At 40.8% G+C, this 21,461-nt stretch overlaps 1 protein-coding gene across 1 annotated transcript in view; it reads left to right on the top strand.

Moving 5' to 3' along the window:
* The window catches only part of FOXK2 (forkhead box K2), a 41,561-nt gene extending 20,100 nt beyond the window's left edge, over nucleotides 1–21,461 (top strand). Inside the window, exons 2-9 of the mRNA XM_042833279.1 lie at nucleotides 8,139–8,333; nucleotides 10,684–10,831; nucleotides 11,257–11,403; nucleotides 14,273–14,466; nucleotides 15,282–15,457; nucleotides 16,469–16,765; nucleotides 16,988–17,197; nucleotides 19,195–21,461. Coding sequence (XP_042689213.1) covers nucleotides 8,139–8,333; nucleotides 10,684–10,831; nucleotides 11,257–11,403; nucleotides 14,273–14,466; nucleotides 15,282–15,457; nucleotides 16,469–16,765; nucleotides 16,988–17,197; nucleotides 19,195–19,391 — 1,564 coding nt within the window. The 3' untranslated portion in view covers nucleotides 19,392–21,461. The remainder of the gene's footprint in view (nucleotides 1–8,138; nucleotides 8,334–10,683; nucleotides 10,832–11,256; nucleotides 11,404–14,272; nucleotides 14,467–15,281; nucleotides 15,458–16,468; nucleotides 16,766–16,987; nucleotides 17,198–19,194) is intronic.

Genomic DNA, 21,461 nt, shown 5'->3' with positions numbered 1-21,461 from the left:
GAGGTGAGATGGCAGGCAGTGCTGCAGCTGTCTGAGCTGCCTGCAGAGCAAGGGTTGCCTCTGGTTTGTCTGCCTCAGCTCAGCTCTGATGGTAAATCTTGTGAAAAATTCTGGAGTGGTATTTACTGCTGTGGTGAAAGTTTGAACTTGCATATTTGGTAATAGGAAACCATTATTAAAAGCAGCTATCTGGAAGGAGGAAGGAATGAGGATTGATTTTTACTTTCCTGTTGCCAGTGTTTTGTTTCTGTGTTTTTTTTTTAAACAGGAAGCTATTGTATTATAGAGTTATGTATGCTCTGCTGGGACTCAAAATAGCCATTTGAAATTTGGCAGAGATAGAGGCACGCAGTCTTTTGGACAAATCTATTTTGTTTTTACAGTTTAAAATGAAATTTAGGGATAGAGACCACACAACCTGACTGTGCACAGGGCTTTTGTGTGCAGAAATGCTAAATAACCCGAAAATGCAGTGTTTCCATAGGCGGAGTTTCTTTTGTATTCACGGGCTGGGGAGCCTCAAATTCCAGAGGCATTACATGAGCAGTTTTAATGAATTAGTGTCTGGTTTTCCTGCAGCAGATGTGACAAGCAGCTTTATAAGCTGTTTCCCATCGATCGCTGTTTTCCAGCTCTTTTGTGTCTTTCTTTTGCTCAGAGAAAAGCAGTGAAGAGCTTGGTTTCTACAGTAACTGCTGCCTACATTCTTGCCTGCAGGCCAATTTCTTTCTCGGTTCCTGCAGCCTGTGCAGGGCTACTGTATTGAATTTCTGGAGGGTTTGGGTTGTTGGCTTTCTTTTTTTTCCCTTGTCTCTGGTTGAAGTGTTTTGCGGTGTAAGAAGAAAGCAGAACACGGTGGAGATTTGTGATTTTGAGATATGTATTTATTAATCATAGCGTACTTCCATGGCTGTAGGATAAACTAAGTGCTTTTGCTGCTGATCGGTTCCATTATTTGTGTATTTAGTGTGGAAAGGAAGTGGAATGTGTGACTGCTGAAGCAGGAACATTTGCAATTTGTAATAACAGCTGTATTAAGGCTGGTTTTATAGCACAGGAGGGGAGTGGAGGACCAGCTTTAAGTACAGCATTTGTTCAGTCTCGACTCTTAAATTGCTATGAACATACCATTAAAATTGTATCATTTGTCACAAAGTTAACTTCCTAAGCGAGAGAGAAGTATTAAGCCATTTCCAGGACATGTTTTCTCATTACTCTATTCACTGCCAGTGGCTCAGGAATGTTCTCCAGTCATTGTGGATACTCTGCTGCTGTAGGATGATGCTTTGTTGCAGCCAGACTTGTTCCAGGCCCTTCTGAAAGTGGGCTAACACCATTCCTGGAGTGGCTTTCCAAAAAATATTCAGACTTCTTATGCGGTTGCTGGAACATGAATGAGGAGGTATGTGAGTTGGGTCTCCTGTTGGAGAGTCAGCAATTTAATCATGTTTCCAGCTTTCACTTAGAATTTGATAAAACTGTAATGTTGGTGGGCTTGAGTTAGCATGAGTCTGCAGCAATATTTTGTCACTTCTGATGAGGCATGGGTCTTAGCTTGTGAATGTTCAGCCATCTGAGTGGATGGAAGGATCAGTGACAGTTTCCTCAGCGTGGTTTTTCATGCAGGTTTATGGCATTATGTGGGCAATGATGACGTGCCTGAAAGAAGTGCTTGAATGCTTGTGGAAATCAGTGCTCTAAATAAAATGTCTCATTGCTGGTTGAGATTGCTTCAGAGCCCTCATGTTTTCTGTTTGCGGAGGACATGCTTTTCAGCTATTGATCTTTAGTCAGCAGAAATCAATGGCAGAGGACACAGAGAATGAAGGGAAGCACGCGTGAGGCTGTGATTCATTCCCCAGAGGAGAGAGTTGCCACTTTTTAAACAAGTTGCTTTTTTGGGTAACCTCTAGAAGTGTCCTGACTAGTGGTGACCACACATAATTGCAGGTACATTTATGGTAAATGAACCCAATCAGGGCTTAGTTGAAATCATAGAGGTTTGTAGGAGGAGGCAGCTCTACTGAGACAGCCTGCACGTGTGCTCTAGGAAGTGATGCTGGGTTCTTGCTGCAGTAGTTTTTCACGTTGCTGTGCAGGGTGTGGTCAGCTGCACATAGAAACACCTTAAAAACTTCCCTTTTAAAAATCCAGTGGAGGACTTGTGCTTTATGTTCCTCTGCTTCACATTTGAGAAGTGATCTTTTCCCCTGAAAGTCAGTGGGGAAAATAGGATGCTGCTATTTTCTATTGTGACCGGTTAGAAGAGTGTTGCAAAGGTGGCATTTGCGATGGGAGCAGAAGTGCACACCTCGTGTGGATGGAAAGCAGCTGGAGTGGTCCCAGGCGTGGGGTGGTGGGAGGACGTGGCCATCTGGTTGGTCTTTCCAACCTCAGTGATTCTGTATATAAAAAATGAGCCAGTGGGAAAGCTTCCTCTGTTCAGGATGATATGAAAATAATTACAATCTGATGAGCATTACAGTGGATCACCTCTTTTCAGTGTACCTGTTACACCATTAACTGCACTCTGAGCATTTTTCTTATTTTGGAAGAAAAATGACAGGAATCTCTTTTTGAGGAACTCGAGGAAATCCTTTGTAAAACAAACCTCGAACACATTGTTTGTGTTTCAGTACTCAAGGAAATCCTTACTACAAGAAGTTGTGTAACTCTGTTTCTGATAGCACATATTGGTAATAATAACTTACATTTTGCATAGGTGGTAATTCAGTTCTGGAAGTACTGCAGTAATGATTTACAGTTTAGTTTAACAGACCAAACTCTTAATTCACTTCCAGAATGTCTGCTTATTTGGTGTGCATGAGGTTGGGCAGTTAGAATTTTGGTATAATATTTGGAAGACAGGAAAACTGCAAAAAGTAATCGTTTCTTCTGGAAAAGTATGGGCTAAGTGAAACAGCCACTTTCTCCTTGGTAATGGAATTGCTGCTTTCCAAACTAGCAGAAGTCGCTGCTTTCAGGTTTCCCCAAGAGATGGAGTTGTGTTTCTTCTTACAGCGCTCTTTTGTATGTGTTGGTTTGATCAGAGAGTTCAGCTCTCCTCCAGAGAGATGCACCTTTTCCCAAGGTACAGAGCCACAGCGCACAGGCTTTACAGGCTGAATGTATTTGTGATTGCCCTTTTTGTGTTATTTTTCCTCGTGGTGTCTATAGCTGCATGTGTAAAGGCTCATCTTTTAAGCCTTGCTTATTTAAAAATCTGTTAAAAATAATTGTTAGTTCTAGTTTAATTCATATTTAATTACCTATTACTCTGCTGTGATGTCAATAATTAATGGAGTGGCAAATGGAGAAAAGGAACTTAGAACTGCACAGAGCTGGTGGTCCCCTGATGTAGCTTTGCAACCTGGTAGAATTGGGGTCAGTGCTGTTATTCATCACTGGCCTGGGATATGGGGCAGCACCCATAGCAGTTTGTGGATAACACCAGACTGTGGGGAGCGGTTAATAGCTGGAGGGCAGAGCTGGCACTCACAGGGACATGGCTGGACTGAAGGCTGATGGGGAACCTTGGGAAGTTCAGGAAACATAAATGTAAAATTCTGCATCTGGGCTGTGTGAAGCCTGGGAATGGCTGACTGGAGGGTCCTGGTGGGGAGGATGTTGTGTGCGTTTCCAAGCTGCGCCCTTGTTGTCATGGTGAAGGCCGGCCTTGTACTGGGCAGTGACTGTACCCAGCTTTGGGCCTCCGGTACAAAAGCCACCGCCAACAGAAGAGACCAACTGAAGAGGGCAGTGGAGGGCTGCTGAGCTGCTCAGGGAACAAGCGGGTGAGAGGCTGGAGGAGCCCACGTGCCTGTGGCAGGGGGGTTGGAACTTGGTAAACCTTGATGTCTCTTCCAACCCAGGCCGTGCTGTGATTCTATGAAACCATTCCCTGTTATTGTGGCTCATTATGGAGCGAATTGCCCAACTGCAGCCATGGCAGGCTTCACAATTTGAAACAAGACCCAGAGAAAACTGATGTCACTTAGAAGTTAGCTTTCCTGTGAATAAGGTATTGAACCAGAGGCCTTCAGAGGTCTCTTCCAAACTTTATTTCTCTGCTGTTTGATGTGAATGATGTAAAAAACAGGTTTTGCCTTCTGAAGTGCGCTGGAATCAATTGTGCACGTGGTACTGTGTGTTGTAGTATCTCAGTGGTGACTTAAGCTTCAAAGCATGTGCGTTTTCTACCAGGAGTGTAACTAAAGCAGTTGGTGGTGAAGATTGGTTTTACTGGAGTGATGCAGTGGAATCAGGTAGGAGATGAGTCTTAAATAAGAAACAAATAGGCAAGAAGAATTAGGGAGGGGTGAGTTATAAATCTCCCTTCCATGGAAAGGAGAAGTATGTTGAAATGTGATTTCTGCATTTTCTTTGTTTACTGATGAATACAGGGCAGGATAAGGAGGTATGACAGCATCATCTTAGTGTGCAGTATGGGCAGAGAAAACCTAAGTTGGAGAGAAGCGGTTTGATGGTACAGGGGTTGTTGATTACCTCAGTTTCTCCTGGAAATGAGCTATCCTGTCGCCTGTGCTTGACACTTCAAACATTTGAAATAAGAAATGAGCAAAAACACAGGCTTGGGGATGCTGACCGGGTTTAAATGTAGAAATGGGAAGCTTTCCTTGGCTGTTAGTGAACTAACAAGAGTTTGGAAACCTCTCATCTTTTAATTTTTGGGTGTGTTTAAAAAACAGGGAGATCCTTGAAGTTCTTGCTGTTCAGTAGTATTTTCAGTGTAAAAACTTGAATTACCGTGGCGTAACTACCATGCTTAGGGAGTTATTGGTGTTGAACTCCCAGTCTATTTGAAAGCAGGATCTGGAGGTGCTGATAACAGAACTGTAAGAGAACAGCTTCTATCTGGCTTTTAAAAGGCAATTAAAGTGAAATAATTCAAAAGGTACTGAGGCACTGAGCTTCATTGCAGGACTGGCATACAGGGAGGAAATGGAATTCCTGCTTCTGTGTTTTGGCTCCACAGATGAGATAGGACATTTCCTTATTTCCAATCAGATGCTATTAGAATGTAGTTAGAATTGCAGGTGTGTAATTAACCTTTTCCTGCAGTGCAGACAGCATTTCTAAAGGAAGAGGAGAAAGTATTAGAGATGTGACAAAAGTGGAATTTAAACGTCTCCTCAGAACACACCTGGCAATGTACAGAGTTGCTAAACTCATTCAATAGAAGTAATGCCAGGGTCAGCAGGTCTCAGTTTTGCTGGGAGCTGTAGAGATAGGAATGGTTTTCTCACGAATAGTTAGAAATGTTTTGAGGCTGCTTATCTGTTTTCTCCCATCTCAGCTTTTCCAGTAGTTAAGCCAGAATGAACTTCTGAAGCAGAGTGATTAGGGCCATTGGTGGCATTGCAGGTGTGATGCCTGCACTGCGGGTTGCTGGATCATAGGCTGGCAGGCTAGCCTCCTTTCTGATGCTCTGTAGGAAAACAGTGTAAGTACTCTTGTGATAAGCATACGAAAATGTTTAAATATGCAACCATGAATAGTTGTTTGAAATATATGAGATACAACAATGGCACATCCGTGGCATGTCAGTTGGACAAATCATTGGTGCTTTTGTTTTCATCGCTTTGATTCCTGCCATGTGAGCTTTTCGTCACGTGGCTCTTGGAACACACATCTTTCATAGGGTTTGGTTTTTAAAGAATCTGTTGGACCAGTTGTGGCTCCATTTGGTTTCCTGCTCTGAATGGTATCATCCTCTGAAGGAACAGTGAGAGTTAGTTGAGCAGATGAGAGGTAGAGTGACACTTTACAGTACAGCTACGTTCATTCATTCATTCATTCATTTAAAAGTGGGATGTATAGATCAGTTTCTTCTATAGCAACCATCCTAGCACATCATGAAAGTAGTCTGCTTTTTAAAGAGCAATTAAAATTGAGTTCAGCTTGCTTTAGGCACTGTGTGTTTGAGCAGGTCTCTGTGTGTGCTTCCTTTGCTTTGCTGTATAATTAAAAAACAAATGCCCAAACCAACTTGATTCTCCTCACCTTAGAAAGTGCACCTTATTTTGATTTGGAAAGTCAGTGCAACATGTGTGCATTGATGCAAATGGCTTAGAAAATCTGTTAGTTAATGTACACTTCTTAGATCACTTTTTGGGCTATCTTCCAGCTATTGAAACATATCTATATTTAAAAACCATGCTTGAAAATACGAACCAACTGACAGATGCAGTCTTTCAATAATACACGATTCAGGTGTTTACGTTTGAGGCAGAACAGTGATCTGTGAGTGCTTTGTGTCTTCCTTAAGAGCAGCACCCTGTGAAGCTCAGTGTGAGAAGTGTTGTGCACTACACAGTAACGGGTTTCACTGCAGCTCCTGACTGTAAATTCCACGTTTGCATGGCACTGCTGATTAACCTTTGGTTCGTCAGAGCTCCTGGGTTTGGTTTTGTTTTCCCAAATCCGATTGACATTTGTCACCAGTATTTTTCAGCATCTCATTTATTGGCACAACAGCTGAGACCTCTCTCAATTGCTACTAAAACAGTACAGGCAGCAAATGCTTTCTGAGAGGGAAAGCATGGTAGTGAGCTGGAGATACTAAAAAAGCAGAATTTGGTTCACTCAACTTTTTTGCTGAAATGCATCTGCATTTTTTTGGCATGGATTCTGTTCCTGATTTAGCACATGGAGCGTGTTTCAGAAATAGGTCGTCTGTTAAATCCGGACAGAGTCCATACTGAGAAGTGAGGCAGAGAGAAAAGGGAGGTCAGCAGCACTGCTCGCTTCTTTTCCTGATGCTTGAATGTAAACTGCAGGGGAAAAAGGAATCTCCGCAATGGATGCGTGCATCACAAGAGGTGTAGTAAAAGGCAAATGCTTTCTTTGCTTTATAAATATGCTTTAAGAAGTAGAACCCAAAGAGTATGAGAATTGATGCTTCCAATGCTGCTGTTCAGCTCAGCCTTCCTTCCAGTTCTCATGGAATTTTGACATTTAATACAATCTCTTCAAAGCAGTGATGCCATTTATTTACAGTGTGCTGCTTGTGTTCATGGCTGCATCCCTCAGACCTATTCCAGTATGCTGGTTTCTATCCTTTTAAAACCAGACCTACACACAATCGTTTAAAAAACTATTGTGAAGGTTTGTTTGTAGGTCATACAGCATTTAAAAGTTGTATTCATGGTTTGGAAGGGATGTGTAAATACAGTTGGGGGCTTAGTGCTGAGTGCAGTCTGACAGCTTAATTAAAAGAGAGGAGGTGGCAAAGTTCCTTGAACGGAGCCTTTGTAGATCCTTTTGTTGAGAGAAAATGAAGTTTCTTGTTAACTCAGTCTGTTTAGTTCTGAGAAGTTATAAATAACCTGTTCTGTGTAACTGGGTTAACTTGTGAATACCTGCATGGAAAGATGGGGGTCAGAAGGAAAACGTTCACGTGTGCGGTAGTTGTATTTCATTTTCCAACAACTCACACATTGTTAATTTACTGCCAGGTTATAATCAGTTTTTTAGTTTAGGGGTACAGAAGTTGGTCATTTGTGTAAATGGAAATTTATTGAACTTGGCTCTTAAATTCAGCTTTACCAAAACATACCTAAAAGTGGTAGTGCAGCAGCCATGCACTCTGCAGATGATGGCCTTAGGACTGACAGGTGTTGGATTTAATATGTGTATGAAGAGAAAACGGAGCAGTCTTTTAGCTGGAGCAGTCCATGAAGCAGATTAAGGCTCAGATTTGCCTATCTTTATGCTCCTGGTGAGTTCTGCTTGTCTTGCTTGCTCCTTTACAGGAGCTGTTGTTTGACATCTGGCAAATAGCATTTGTCTTCAAAATAATACCAAAATAATACTTTTTTAGGGGTAGTTGCAAGGTTAAGATGAACCTCAGGAAATGCAGAGACTGCACATGAAGTGCTGTTGTTGCAAATAAGTGCCTTTGTTTATGTCTTTCCAAATTCTGAACTTGCTCACTTGTGGATCTGTTTCTGGTCACGCTGATCTTTGTGTGATCAGTAGAATGAAGGTGTTTGCAAGTAATTGTGCAAGGCAGCATACCTTTGTATTTTTAGATATGGTAATATGTGCAAATCATGCAAAAAAAACTCTTATGCTGTGTAAACAAGTGACTTACGTGTTTGTTTTTCATTTTTCAGCTGTACTTTCAGGTTTCCCAGCACAAACATAAAGATAACATTCACTGCTCTGTCCAATGAGAAGAGAGAAAAACAGGAGGCCCCGGAGTCCCCAGTGAAGCCTGTGCAACCCCAGATCTCTCCCTTAACGATAAACATTCCAGACAACATGGCTCACCTGATCAGCCCTCTCCCTTCTCCCACAGGAACTATCAGGTATTTAAACCCTGCAGATGGAATACAGGGCAAGAGAATGGTTACAGAATTCAGACCATTTTGTAATATGCTTTCAGTATTCTGCTTCTGTGATGAAGCTTCAGTTCTGCTACCTGTGAAAACAGTTACATCAGCAGCCTTGAGTACTTACACATAATTTCTTAGACGTGTAGCAGTTTGCTCTGGAGTGTAACATTCTTAGAAGAAAGGAGCACGTGTTTTACTTTCTTTCCAAGTGACTTTGGTGGTGTTTTTATAGACTTTGGTTATCGTTAGTGTGGAAAATAGACTGATTTTTAATTCTGAAAGATGATTTTTTAGTGACCAGTCATTACTGAAAGTAAACAAAGCACATAAACTGAAATAGAACACGAGAAGTTTAGTGTAGGGAGGTCATCTGCAAGGGAGGTTAATTTGGGTTTTTTATTCATTGTGCTGCTTGATTTGGTAATTGTTGTCACCATGTGACTCTTTGTTTGGGACCAAAATAATGAAACAAACACCAGCTGTCCTGATAAGCTGATAAAATTAGTTTAGATAGAAAGTGCTGGAGCAAAAACTTCATTTCAAGTCACTGAAAGTTGCTTTTGCAAACCATGTACTTGCTCTGTGCTTCTTGTGGGCCTCACTTGGGTGATGGACTGTGAATGATTGGTTTTGAAAAATGTACTTGCTGTTAATGAGATTTGAATGAAGGATAATCGACTTCTTTCCTGTTTGCCAAGACCTTCATCTCAGTGTTGTAGTGTTTAATGAGATCTATACAGATGGTGGAAATAGAGATTTTGACTTGTCTGTGTAACAGGTTTGCCTTCTGATTAAAATTCAAGGAAAATATTTTTTGCTTATGAAATGATAGAGTAACTCATAAATGCTGCAGATAATATCATGTGTATCACCACAGTCTTTGCCTCACTATGAATTTTGCAATTCTCTTCAGGGCTTTCGTGCACCTGTTGAGCACACTTTATTACAGAAAAAAAAAGATGACAGTTTTGAGTCTATTTTGAGAGCAGAGCTTGACAGTTTCTCTTCCAGTCATCCTGTTTTGGACAGGACTTGTAAGCTTGCTTTGTATGTACCCATATGTGTTGCTTTGTCAATATATGCTGAAGTGAGCTCAGTGGAAGGATGTTGTCAGTTGATCTGTAAAAACACAGAACAGCAGTGACCTATATGAAAAAGAATAATAAAAATAGTCAGATATTTTGGTTCTGATTAAGGATTCTTCCATGCAGTGCTTCAGAAATCCAGTCCTCCTTGTATGGCGTATTGCTGGCAGGTAACAAGTGGCTGTGCTGGATTTCTCAGATTGCCTTTGCAGATAAGGCTGCACCAGTCTTCACTATTGTAGTTTTTAGTTAAATGTTGGAAGTGCTGGGGACTGCTGAAATGAGTTACAGTCGCTGAGAAGCGTGTGCCCCGATGGAGAGCTGCCAGAGTTTTGGTTTTATTTGGAGGAGACAGACATCACTCAGTGGCTTTGTCTTTCCTGTCGGCAAAATGAAATTGTGGAAGTAAAACCATTTTTGTGCTGCTGTAGTTCGTGTGGGCTCACGGGGCAGGAGAGCAGCCCTTAGGAAAGGTGCTCCAATTTTAGCTCTGCTTTTCTGTGGTGGAGAGCAAAACATGAGGAGTCAGAGGGCCTCACTTCTTCCCTTTCATTGGTGCTTTCACTTTCTGGCACAGTATTTGCTCTGCTGATGTAATACAGAGTGCAGTCAGATAAGTCAGTGCTGATGCTTCCTGTTCCTAGCATTCATCACTTTTATATATATATATATATATATATGTGTGTGTGTGTGTGTGTGTGTGTATGAATATGCTTGCAAATGTTTAAAATAATGTTTTAGATTTTAATGAGAATCAATTTATTTTTTTTTGCCTCACTGCTTTTTATATTTTCTCATGTGCAGAAATACTGCACAGAACAAGATCTTTCTGAGTAGACAAAATACAAGCATATGGCAGAGATTTCAGGCAAGATGTGTTTCTCGTTTCAAATGAGTGTCTTAAAATGTGTGGTTGCTTATGTAGTTAAAATGGACTTCTGTGTAGGCAAATCTCACCCAAATACAGTACAACCTAATAAATCAGTTAATCCCTTTTCCTTTGAGGAGGAAAGCCTGAGCATCATCTGACAGGTTTCTTCCTGCAGTGATTTTAATGCTCATGGATGAGTTAGAAGGGCTTGGAAAATAGGTTTTATAATGGAAATACTGACAGGCCCTTAACTGTGGTCTAGAAGCACTGATAGTGGGCTTTTCTGCAATAAGAGCTTTTTGATTAAATATAATGTGGTGATATACTGTATAACAAAATAGTAGGATCTTCTTTTTATGCTCAACAGTGCTGCAAATTCCTGCCCATCTAGCCCCCGTGGTGCAGGCTCTTCAGGGTACAAAATGAGTCGTGTGATACCATCTGACCTACATTTAATGGCTGACAATTCTCAGTCAGAAAATGACAAGGAGGCATCGGGTGGAGACAGCCCAAAGGTAAGCACTGTTTGAAATAAAACCCATGCGTTACGTTTGCAGTGAATGCAATGCTTCTGAAATTTTGTCAGCCACCTTTTATGCATGAAGTCATAGCCCAGCATTTCAAACTTCAAAATAACTGTGAGTTCTTTGTGATGAGACACGATGTTTATTCTGATGCTCCCATTCCCCCCCACCTTCAAAGAGGTCTGTGTGTGTCTATGTGTGTGTCTTTGTAGGCATTCTTTAGTGGCATTTGTTTCTCCTTTTTTTTTTTTTAGTGTTAGTTTACAGTTTGCAAAACAGAAGAGCAAAATTGTCTTAGTTTTTCTGTTTGAATATTCTGGTTGTCCAGAAGTGCTTAAGGCATTAATTGCTTTGCAACTCAGTTCATAAAGTTTTTACATTTTTATTGATGCAGAATTTTCATTTTTCCTCTGCAGGACGACTCCAAGCCACCTTACTCCTATGCACAGTTAATAGTACAAGCAATTACAATGGCACCTGATAAGCAGCTTACACTAAATGGAATCTATACGCACATAACTAAAAATTATCCATACTACAGGACAGCAGACAAGGGCTGGCAGGTAAGCTTGATTTCTAGAAGGTTCTCTTAGTTGAGAGCAGTGCTCTCTGCATTCTTGGTCCTAAGTCAGTTGGTGAGCCCAATGGCCCTCTGTAAATACAACTTCTCAAATCAGTGTTGGTTAAAATTTATCTTTTTCTGATTGAATCTCCAACAAAGTAGGCGATTAACATTATTTTATGTTTGAAGCATTGCTCTATTTATGGAATAGTACTCTCTAAAGCTCTGGCAGTGACACATACAGACTTGTGGGGAAGAAAAATGTAGCTAGAGCTGTGGATTTAAGCACATGTTAGTGTCTGGGGATGCAGTTCTGTTCTGTAAGTTCACACAGCGTAAACATGCATGTTGTCATATTGGGATAGAATTAGGATACCTGATGTTCTGGGTTCAGGTTCATTTGGGCATTTGGGATCTTGACCATACAATACAGTGAAGGAGTGAGTACGTATGACTGTTGTTCCCTTGCACTGTGTGCCCGATGCACTTCTGCAGTATTCCATTTGTGAATGGGTTGTTTCTGTTCTGAGTTAGACCAAACCCTGTAGAATTAATTTCTGCTTTCTTTTCACTTTCCAAGAGACTAGCCTCAGCATTTGCCAGGATGACTAACGGAGTATGAATCAGTCTGGCACGGTCTTTCCAGATACACATAAGGGTTCAATGCCTTTGCTGCTGTTTTTAGTGTCAGTGAAGGACAGAAGAGCACAATTAGCAGGACTGGCAAGTTTGCATATGTGGCATTCAGGCTGCAGTCTCCATCATGAAGGATCATTTTCACAGTGCTGCTCTTAGCACAGTCGTGATGTACAGCAGAGGCATGCTCTGAACTTCTTTGCAAGGAAATAGAATCTGGGGAGACTGAAGGAGGGTAAAAGTGAGGAAGTGTATCTGCTTGCTGTACTTACATGAGACCAGAGAGTACACACCTTCTCAGTAAAGGAATGGATTTCAAATATGAATTACGTGCTAAGTTGTCATTGAGCCTATATGAAAGTTGAATCACTCATAGGAGAATTGCAAGGTGAATGGGGAATGGCACTTCTACAGGGATTTTGTAATGCTTTGGCTAGTAAAGGACTTCACTCTTATTGTGACTGGGAAGGACCTGTAAGATTTTTTTTTTTTTCCCCTTTCTCAAGTGATCAGTGAAGAATTCTGGTTGCAGAAATACTGACAGATATGTTTTAGCAATAGGGTTCTGCTTACAAAACGTTGGCGTGCTTTTTGCTTCCTGATTTGGAATCATTATCTGTGCATATAATGCTTCCTTATGTGAGCGAGCCTCATGTAGTCACACACACACATACAGTGTAACATACAGAATTCTGGCTTAGGACAAAAATACTTGACTGAACCAAGGTGATGGACACAGCAAAGCAGACGTGTTCCAGAATAAATAGCACCTATTTCTACTGAAAAGCAAATTTAAAAAGCAGCTGGAAATGAGATGCTGTTAAGTAACTGGTCACATAAACAGTGCAGGAGCACTGACAGGGGCAGCTCGTGTAACAGCTCTGCTAGCTTTTAATTATCAGGTATTAGATGATAGGTAAGGTGACTTATCTGATTGATGCCATAAGTAATATTTGAGGCTATATTTGAATATTATTCAAACCAGACAGTACGTGCATGCAAATAATGTCCAGATCCCATCCCTTAATTAGCAGCACTGCAGTATTTATATCCCCTATTACATAAAACTCATTTTGTTGAGGACTCCTCTTTGTGATCTTATTTTAGCAGGTGCTTTTGGATCTACTTTTTTGTTCCAGCATATGGAGAAATAAATACAATTTATAGACATGTTCTTGGCATCTTTTCAGTTCTTTTTCAATTTTTGGCTGAGGAAAAGATTTTCTGGTTTCATCAGTTCATATTTAAGAAACCATGCATGGTTATCATTAATTTTTTTTTTAGGTGTTCCAAACTTATTCCCAGGGTCCCGAATGCTGACACTTCAGCTGGATTTACATTTGATCTTGGAAATTTTGAGGAGCTTTTATTAATGTAAAGCTTTTTCTCCATTCCCCCCACTCTGTTCTCTCACAAGTTTTTCAGTACTTATTCTTGTACTTACTTTCTTGTTATTCAGTGACAATATTTAGAAAGATTTGGGATTTATATTGGGGAAAGGAAGAAAAAAAGGATGTGCACAAAGGCAAGCAGAGATAGATACAGGCACTTTGGAGCATTAGCAGTTCTCTGCATCTCTTTGATCAAAGTTGTGTGAGTTGCAGCACAAACAGCCACGTGAGGGTGAGGTAGCGTGCAAACCAGGCTGGAGTAACAGGGATCTCACCGAGGAGCTGCGTGAGGACCTGCTGCCATTTGTTGTCCTGCTGGACATGCTGAGTCCTTGGCTGCTCTGCTGAGACAGGCTGGACTGTGGGTGAACTCCCAACAATCTCAGTATTTGGAGCTTGTGAAATTTAACCTTTTGCTACTGTATTTGGAACAGCAACAAAGTGTAATCATGTAAGATCAGTATCAGCACATTCTTTTCTGGCCCTCATAGTACAGTCTGATATTTTCCTTGACACCTGGGGAAGGGTGGTATTATGAGGACATGAGGGCTGCTGTTTTTTTGGTTTTTTGCACTGCATTATGGTCAAATACTTGTAGTGTTCTAACTGTGAAAGTCACCATGTATCACATTAACATATTGGTTTTTAATTGTTGGGAAAGATTTGGAAAATGCCAGAGTCCTTTGAGGTTCATGGCGCTGCGTTGGCAGTGTGTGACTCCTGTTGAAGTATGGAATTAAAGAAACTGAACCCCAAGTTTCCTGTAGTACACATTGCTGCAGTAGGCCACATTCTGACTTGAAAAAGTTATATGAATTCTACATATTTTTTTATGTTCCATAGAATTCAATACGTCACAATCTCTCTCTGAATCGTTATTTCATCAAAGTACCACGTTCCCAGGAAGAACCAGGCAAAGGCTCATTCTGGAGGATAGACCCTGCCTCTGAAAGCAAATTAATAGAGCAGGCTTTTAGGAAAAGGCGGCCTAGGGGAGTACCTTGCTTTAGAACCCCTCTGGGACCACTCTCTTCTAGGTAAGGAAAAACAGATGAACAAAAAGACTATGGCTGTTGTTTAATCTTCAGGCTGATACAGACTTGATAGTTTTGGATACAGTCACAAGTTCAGTAATTTAATTAAATCCAGGCTCAGTGTTTGAATTCTGTATGATAAACTTTGCTAGGAGGCTGCCCCATACGCTAGGTTTGTTTTTATTGCTTGTGTTAAAGAACTGACTCTGTATGCCTAACTGTCAGATGTTAACGTAAGCAAGCCTTGCTGTACCTTTGTCGTGTTGTTTTTTTCTTTACAGAATTACAATTTTAATTTCTAACTGCCATCTACAGAATTCTAAAACAGTTTACAAAGAAAATAACCAAATACCAGCTACCATTATTTCGAGCTTAGAAATTACAAGTGTGCGTTTTAATTTGATAATGTTCAAGCAGAATTTGTGATGGGGAAATACATGGCTTGTAATGATTCCCTTTGTAAAGTTATGACCTTCTTGGTGGTGCACATTTTTTTGAGTTGCCCTTTAGTCCAATACATTTACATCCTTCTCCACCAAAAGAAATGTTTATATTTCACAGATGGTTTTAGGGAGTCTCCCTAGGAAGGCATCCAGCCGCTTCCATTCCATTAACTGCACCTGAAGTTTGCTTTTAAATTCTGTTCTTGTTTAACAGAAGCTTTTTCAAAACTGCTCTGGGTTTTAACTGTACTTGCCAGAAGGCACAAGTGCCCTCCTGTGGGCAGTGTGTGTTACAGTCTCTGTAGAGGAAGGTCGCTGTCTTTCGCAGTTCAGAAGTTAAAACACGTCAGCTGCTGCTTTCGTTTTTGAATACAGAAGTGCCCCAGCCTCTCCTAATCACTCTGGAGTGCTGTCTGCACACTCCAGTGGAGTCCAGACCCCCGAGAGTCTGTCCAGGGAAGGATCTCCAGTCCCAATGGAACCTGAGCCTAGTGCTATCCAGCCAAAACTAGCGGTAATACAAGAAGCACGATTTGCACAGAGTGCCCCAGGTGAGGATCCTGAAAGAAGCGTGTGGGGGTTGGAGGTGGGAGAGGGTTGGCATGGCTGTGTTACCAGGGCTTTGCATAGAAACAAAAAGAAACAACAAAGAGTAAATGTTTAGTGTCTTAAAATACATAACAAACACTGAATAATGCACACGTATTCCAGGTAAATTCTCTTTGCAGACCCACAGGTGATGTTATCTCTGGGTTCCAAAACCCTTGATTGCTTTAATAGTAAGCAGAGATTTGTACTTCTGTGCTGAATTGGGCCATGCTGCCTTGTAATGGCTTTTGCTATGTTTGGAAATGTGCTCTTTCTGGGTCAGAGGAAAAAACAAACAAACAAAAAACAACCAACCTAAGTGTAGGCTATGGAAAGAAGCAGATGTCCTACATGCATCTGTGGTCATTCCATCTGTTTGATGCTGGACATAGAAATGAATTATAAGGCTAAGGAGACAAGGCACAAATTCTCCTTAAAAAATAAAAACAAAACAAACAAACAAACAAACAAAAAAACCAAAAAAGAGGGGAAGGTGGAAAATGAAATAAGGATTGTTTGTTTAATTACCTTAGCTGATGCACTTTGCCATCCATCTTCTCAGTGATATTCCTGCGAAAGTAGCAGTAACTGTTCTGTGACAAAGCCAGCAGCCCTCAGCAGGGGCTGGGAAGCTGGGAGTTGTTCCTCTGTGGAAAGCTTCCATGCAGCACTGAAGCACACGTTAGTTCCCGTCTGTGGAAGGAGTTTCACCGAATGAAGATGGAACGTAGCTGTGGTAGCTGCAGGGCTGTGGTGGGGGGTGGAGCTCCTGCCCAAACCAGCAGCCCTAACTGAGCTAACGAGGCGCTTACCTGGAATATGTGGCTTGGAGTTGTGCTGTAATCGATGTCTGCTTTTGTCAGGGATGAGTGAAGGAGGTCATTAATCCTCTCAGGCTTTAGCAGTAAGTTTAATAGAACGACTGGTTTAAATGACATAATTCAGCAGCCTGATTTTTCTCTCTTCCTTGCTAGGATCACCTCTATCTAGCCAACCAGTTTTAATTACTGTACAACGGCAGCTACCACAAACTATTAAACCCGTCACCTACACTGTTGCAACTCCTGTGACAACGTCAACATCCCAGCAGCCTGTAGTTCAGACAGTTCATGTTGTTCACCAGATACCAGCTGTGTCTGTCACAAATGTGACTGGATTAGCACCAGCAAACACTTACACTGTAGCTGGACAGGCAGTAGTCACGCAAGCTGCAATGGTAACCCAGCCCAAGGTAGAACCTCAAGAGAATGGAGACCACAAGGAAGTAAAAGGTGAGAACCTGTGGGTTGGTTGCTCTGGTTGGTTATTATTCAGAAATTATTTCCATGCAAAAACTGAGGATTTGCATCGTAATTTCTCACATAGCTTGGAGCTCATAACATAACAGTATGCATCTTCACTGAGGGCTGACATAGTAAATGTGAATTGTTGTGGTTTTTTTTTTTTTTAATGCTTTCTTGTTTTTCACTGATGCTTTCTCATCTGTTTTTCAGTGAAAGTGGAGCCTATACCTGCTATTAGCCATGCTACAATCGGAGCTGCTAGTCGTATCATTCAGACATCTCAGACTACACCTTTACAGACAGTCACTATAGTGCAACAGGCACCTCTAGGTCAACACCAGCTACCAATAAAAACTGTAACGCAAAACGGAACGCACATAGTACCCATCACCACTGCAATACAAGGGCAGGGCAATGCTGGTGAGTGTTATGTTGGGCTGTTCTGCTGCTCTGGCTGTGCTAAAACCTCACAGTGGCCAGTGCTGAATCTTTTCTCGTGCTTTCTCCTGTATTTTGTAGTCGTACTGAAAACATAATTTGTACTAAAAAATTTGATGACAGCCTTGTGTGAGATTGTTGTCTCTCTTAGTAAGAGCTCATGTTTTCTTTTCGTTGGAGATTACCTGAGAGCTTTTTATTGGCTCTGCGGTCGCTGTAGGGATGTTCCAGTGATGACAGCCCATCTTCTCTTGTCGATAGGAGTTGGACTCAATGATCTTTAATGGGTCTCTTCCAACTCTTTGTGTTCTGTGGTTAAACCCACTGGCTTTTTGGACTGTTACTTCTTTCTTGTTTTTATTCAACCTGTACAAAAGCAGGGCGCTAAAATTAACGAGCTTTCTCTGATTTTGAGGTGGTTCTGTCTGCATGCTGTCTGTCCCATCTCAGACTCAGCAGTCTGTGTGAGCAGTGGTACTTCTTCACAGTTCTTATTATTCAGCCTTTGTGTGATTTACAGATACATTCAATTTTGGATTGGTTTGCAGATATATGTAGTTTGTTTCAACAGTTTCACTTTTATACGTTATCTGGTGCTGCAGTATTTTCTCATAAATTACACTTCTGGAAATTGATATAAGCCCCAAACTCTTCATTACATGCATTTATTTCAGTAAAATCCTACTAATGGAGTGAATTATTTGTTTTGTATCCTTTTTACTTCCGTCTCTGTCATCAGTTCTCTTACTGAAGTATAGTACTTATAGGTCAGTGTTCTGTCTGCTTCTGCTTCATTTCAGCACAAGTAAAGCAAAGGGAGTTACTGTCAGACTAAATGCACATTTTTTCTTTAATCAGAGTTGAGCCAAGAGTCACATGAAGTGTTTTCCAACGAGTTTGTTCTGCAAGTACACACTGAGTACAAGGCAGTTTGGTTATTTGCAGTGGTGATTCCAGGTATTCACTGGAATAGTTTACTAAGAACCAAGAACTTCAGCAAATATGAATTCCTTGAGCTCTTGATGTTTGAGCTCCACTAACAGAATTCCATGGTATTCTCAGCAAAGCTGTGATGCCAAAGACAGGGAGTTAATGTGTAAAAAGCAGGTCAGTAGATGGTGTTTAGACAAGCTTTCATGAAATGCAATGAACAAGTAAATATATAATTGGTATTTTGTATTATTTGCCAAAGACATGTGAATAGTCAGATGAAGAAAATCAAAATTGAGAAACGACCTTTTAACAGTTAGAGGGAAAGCACCCTTGGATGTGATGACTGCAGGACTGTGCTTGCTTGTAATGGTGACTGGCATGTTGTTGTTTCCATGTAATGACAAGTATGACAATCTGCTATAGCATGTTTTAAGCACTTACATTTCTGTTATCTGATTCACTTTCATCAGACAGTAATTTCTTAAACCTTCTCATTAAGCCACTCTTGTTTTCCTTACACTGTGGGTGATTAACTGACTATCAGAGAGGAAGTGATGCTCGAGTTATCTGCATCTCCTGGCTGTGTGCTTTGCATTGCTTTTGTTGAATAACTCATGGCCAGCAATGAATATGAGCTGCTGCTGTTCTTCCTGGCCAAGCGCTGCGTTGTGCGCAGACAGGATCTGCACATCCGCAGCCATGGACAGATCCTCCTTCAGGGAGGTTCTAAATTCCCTTCCCAGTTGTGTCACGGATATTTCAGAGGTTGGCTTTACATCATTTAATCTCTTTCTGTGTTCAGTTCCCCACTGACAGAATGGAGGTACTTTCCCTTTTTCCCACCTCTGTCCCTGTCTGTGTGATCAGTGAGTGATTTACAGCAACGTCGGTGGGTTTGTGCAGAGGTTAAATGGTTGCAGCTGAATCTCACCTGGGCTGACAGACGCCCTGCTGTAGTGCAGCGCTTTGATGGCAGTGCATGTTTGCTTTCAGTCTCACCTGTTCCATCGAGGATTAGGTGCTGAAGTTGTGTTATCTTTTTGCAGCTGCTGCAAGTCCTTTGCATATGTTGGCAACCCACGCGTCCGCCTCGGCATCGCTTCCAACAAAGCGCCAGAACGGAGACCAGTCGGAACAGCAGGAACTGAAACGTATCAAAACAGAGGATGGGGAGAGCATAGTGATAGCTGTTAACGTGGACACCCCGCCTGTGGCAGTGAGCGATAAAGGCAGCCAGAACTAGAAACTTAGAGTTTGCTTTCTTTCTTTCTGTCTTTTTTTTTTTTTTTTTAAACAAACAAAAACAAAAAAACACAAAAAAAAAACCAACAACAAACTCCGTGGTGCCAAAAGGAGACACTTAAATATAACACCTAAAATCTTGGAACATGTTCTCACGCAGTGGGGAAAGGGGCCCTGTGATCAGACTTCAACGTTCAGCACTGAAAAATAAACCAACACAGGTGGCCTTAAAACTTGGTAACTTAAAGTCAAACTGCAAAACATGTTGTTCCAGAGGCTGTGACCCCGCTCCTCCCTGCCCCTATGAACTGTGTGCGCTGAGAAGTACAGTGCTGGGGAGGGCTGCAGCTTTAAAAAAGTCTTTATCAGATGATTTTAAGGACTGAGCATCTCAGTGTAACGGCAGCATGATAAGCGCTTAGTGTGAACTGGTTTCAAACGATTGTATATTCCTCAAAGGGAACAGAGGCAAGGAGCCATTTCCTACATCTTGGCAGCTAGCCTTTCATAATGACCTACCCAATGCAGTTGTTGGTAGATATGCAGTATTTTGTTGTTCACATGTGGAATTAGAAATTTTTGAGGTGTATTTTCATTTCTTTGCAAAACGATGGGGTCTTTGACATTTCAAATCACTCCATTTCTACTCCGGAAACTTTGGAATCACACAATACTTTTCATGTGAAATTTTGTTTGGTAAAAAACTGAATGTAGGGTTTTTTTAACCGACGGAATGATTTACTTTTGTCTGTCCTCTTAAAGTTCAGATAAAGCTACTTTATTACATCTGCAAATTTTCATATTTTAGCAGTTGCCTGATAAATTTAATCAAATTTTATTACCATGTGTAGTGATCAAATGCTTCTTTGGGCTTGCATGTAACTGATTAGAAATTACGATGTAAATGAGCCGTTAACTGACGTAAAGAACTGCTATGAATTTGACCAGAGCTGCACTTATCTGTTTCTCTCTCTGCTACCTTTTGCTGTTTGTTACTTTGTGTTGACTTTGACTGTCCCTGGCATATTTTTCCAGTCTAAAGTAAAACGAGAGTCTCGCTTAATATTGTGTATGTTTAAGATAACAGACTGTTCTTCATTTAGAAAAGATAAAATTCTTTATCACGAGTCCTTTTAAAAAGAGAGTTAAAATTATCTTGTCAGAGGTATATTCGATATTTTTAAGCTTAAGCACCCATCCGTAGGAATTAATCTGACCAGTTTTCTCCGTAACACTTCTGATGTCAAACACCGACCCGGGTCTCCATCCACAGTAGCTGTTGTGGTTTTCTAACAGTGGCTACCGAATGATTACAATAAAGAAGACTTAAGTGTGTGTTCTGCAGTTGAACATTTTAAAATATAGTGGCAATTTCTCACTTTAATTGTGGTAATAGATTCCACTTTACAGTAAAAAACGCGAGCTGAGCGCGAGGCTGCTGTTCAGTCTTCAGTTCACATCATGTCTTATTTCTTCACGCAGCACGGTGAGTGAGCGCTGCACAGCTGGCTTGATTTGAACCTGATTTTTGTCACTTTCTGTAATAATGATGCATTATTTATATTTCCTTTTCCGCTACAAAAGGAAAAGAACTGTGTTTTCTCGACGGACTGAACAGTTTGGAGTGGTTTATTGAGGCAGCTTTTGGAACTATTTACCTAAAGACCAAATACGAGAAATCTGTACAAGTTTTGTGTTCATCCACAAAATGGAACTGTTACAATGATGTCTCTGCAGATAATACATATTAAAAATCTATTTAAAAAAACCAACAACAGAACTCTACACAAGCTGAATTTATAACAGGCATTTAAAACAAAGAGCATAACCTGAAAAAAAACCATTTCTGTAAAACTGCAAGATTTTCTTTAGAGGTTTTAAAAATAAAAAAGTTTTAACATACTTTTTTTAAGAAAACAAAATCCAGTACTAGTAATTTAATTTGGTGTTGAATGAATCGATTAGAATGTGGTTTATTTTCAGAAGTGAGAATCTGTTCACAACTAGGGCTAGGTGAATAATAGTGTATAAGATTTTTTTAAATAAAATTAAATTTTATTCAGCAAATTAA

This window comes from Centrocercus urophasianus, unplaced genomic scaffold (assembly GCF_019232065.1).
Source record: "Centrocercus urophasianus isolate 14NV4802_14NV808 unplaced genomic scaffold, USGS_Curo_1.0 seq_41, whole genome shotgun sequence".
NCBI lineage: Eukaryota > Metazoa > Chordata > Aves > Galliformes > Phasianidae > Centrocercus > Centrocercus urophasianus.
The sequence above is the reverse complement of the archived record's forward strand: the minus strand, read 5'-3'. Positions and strand labels throughout refer to the sequence as shown.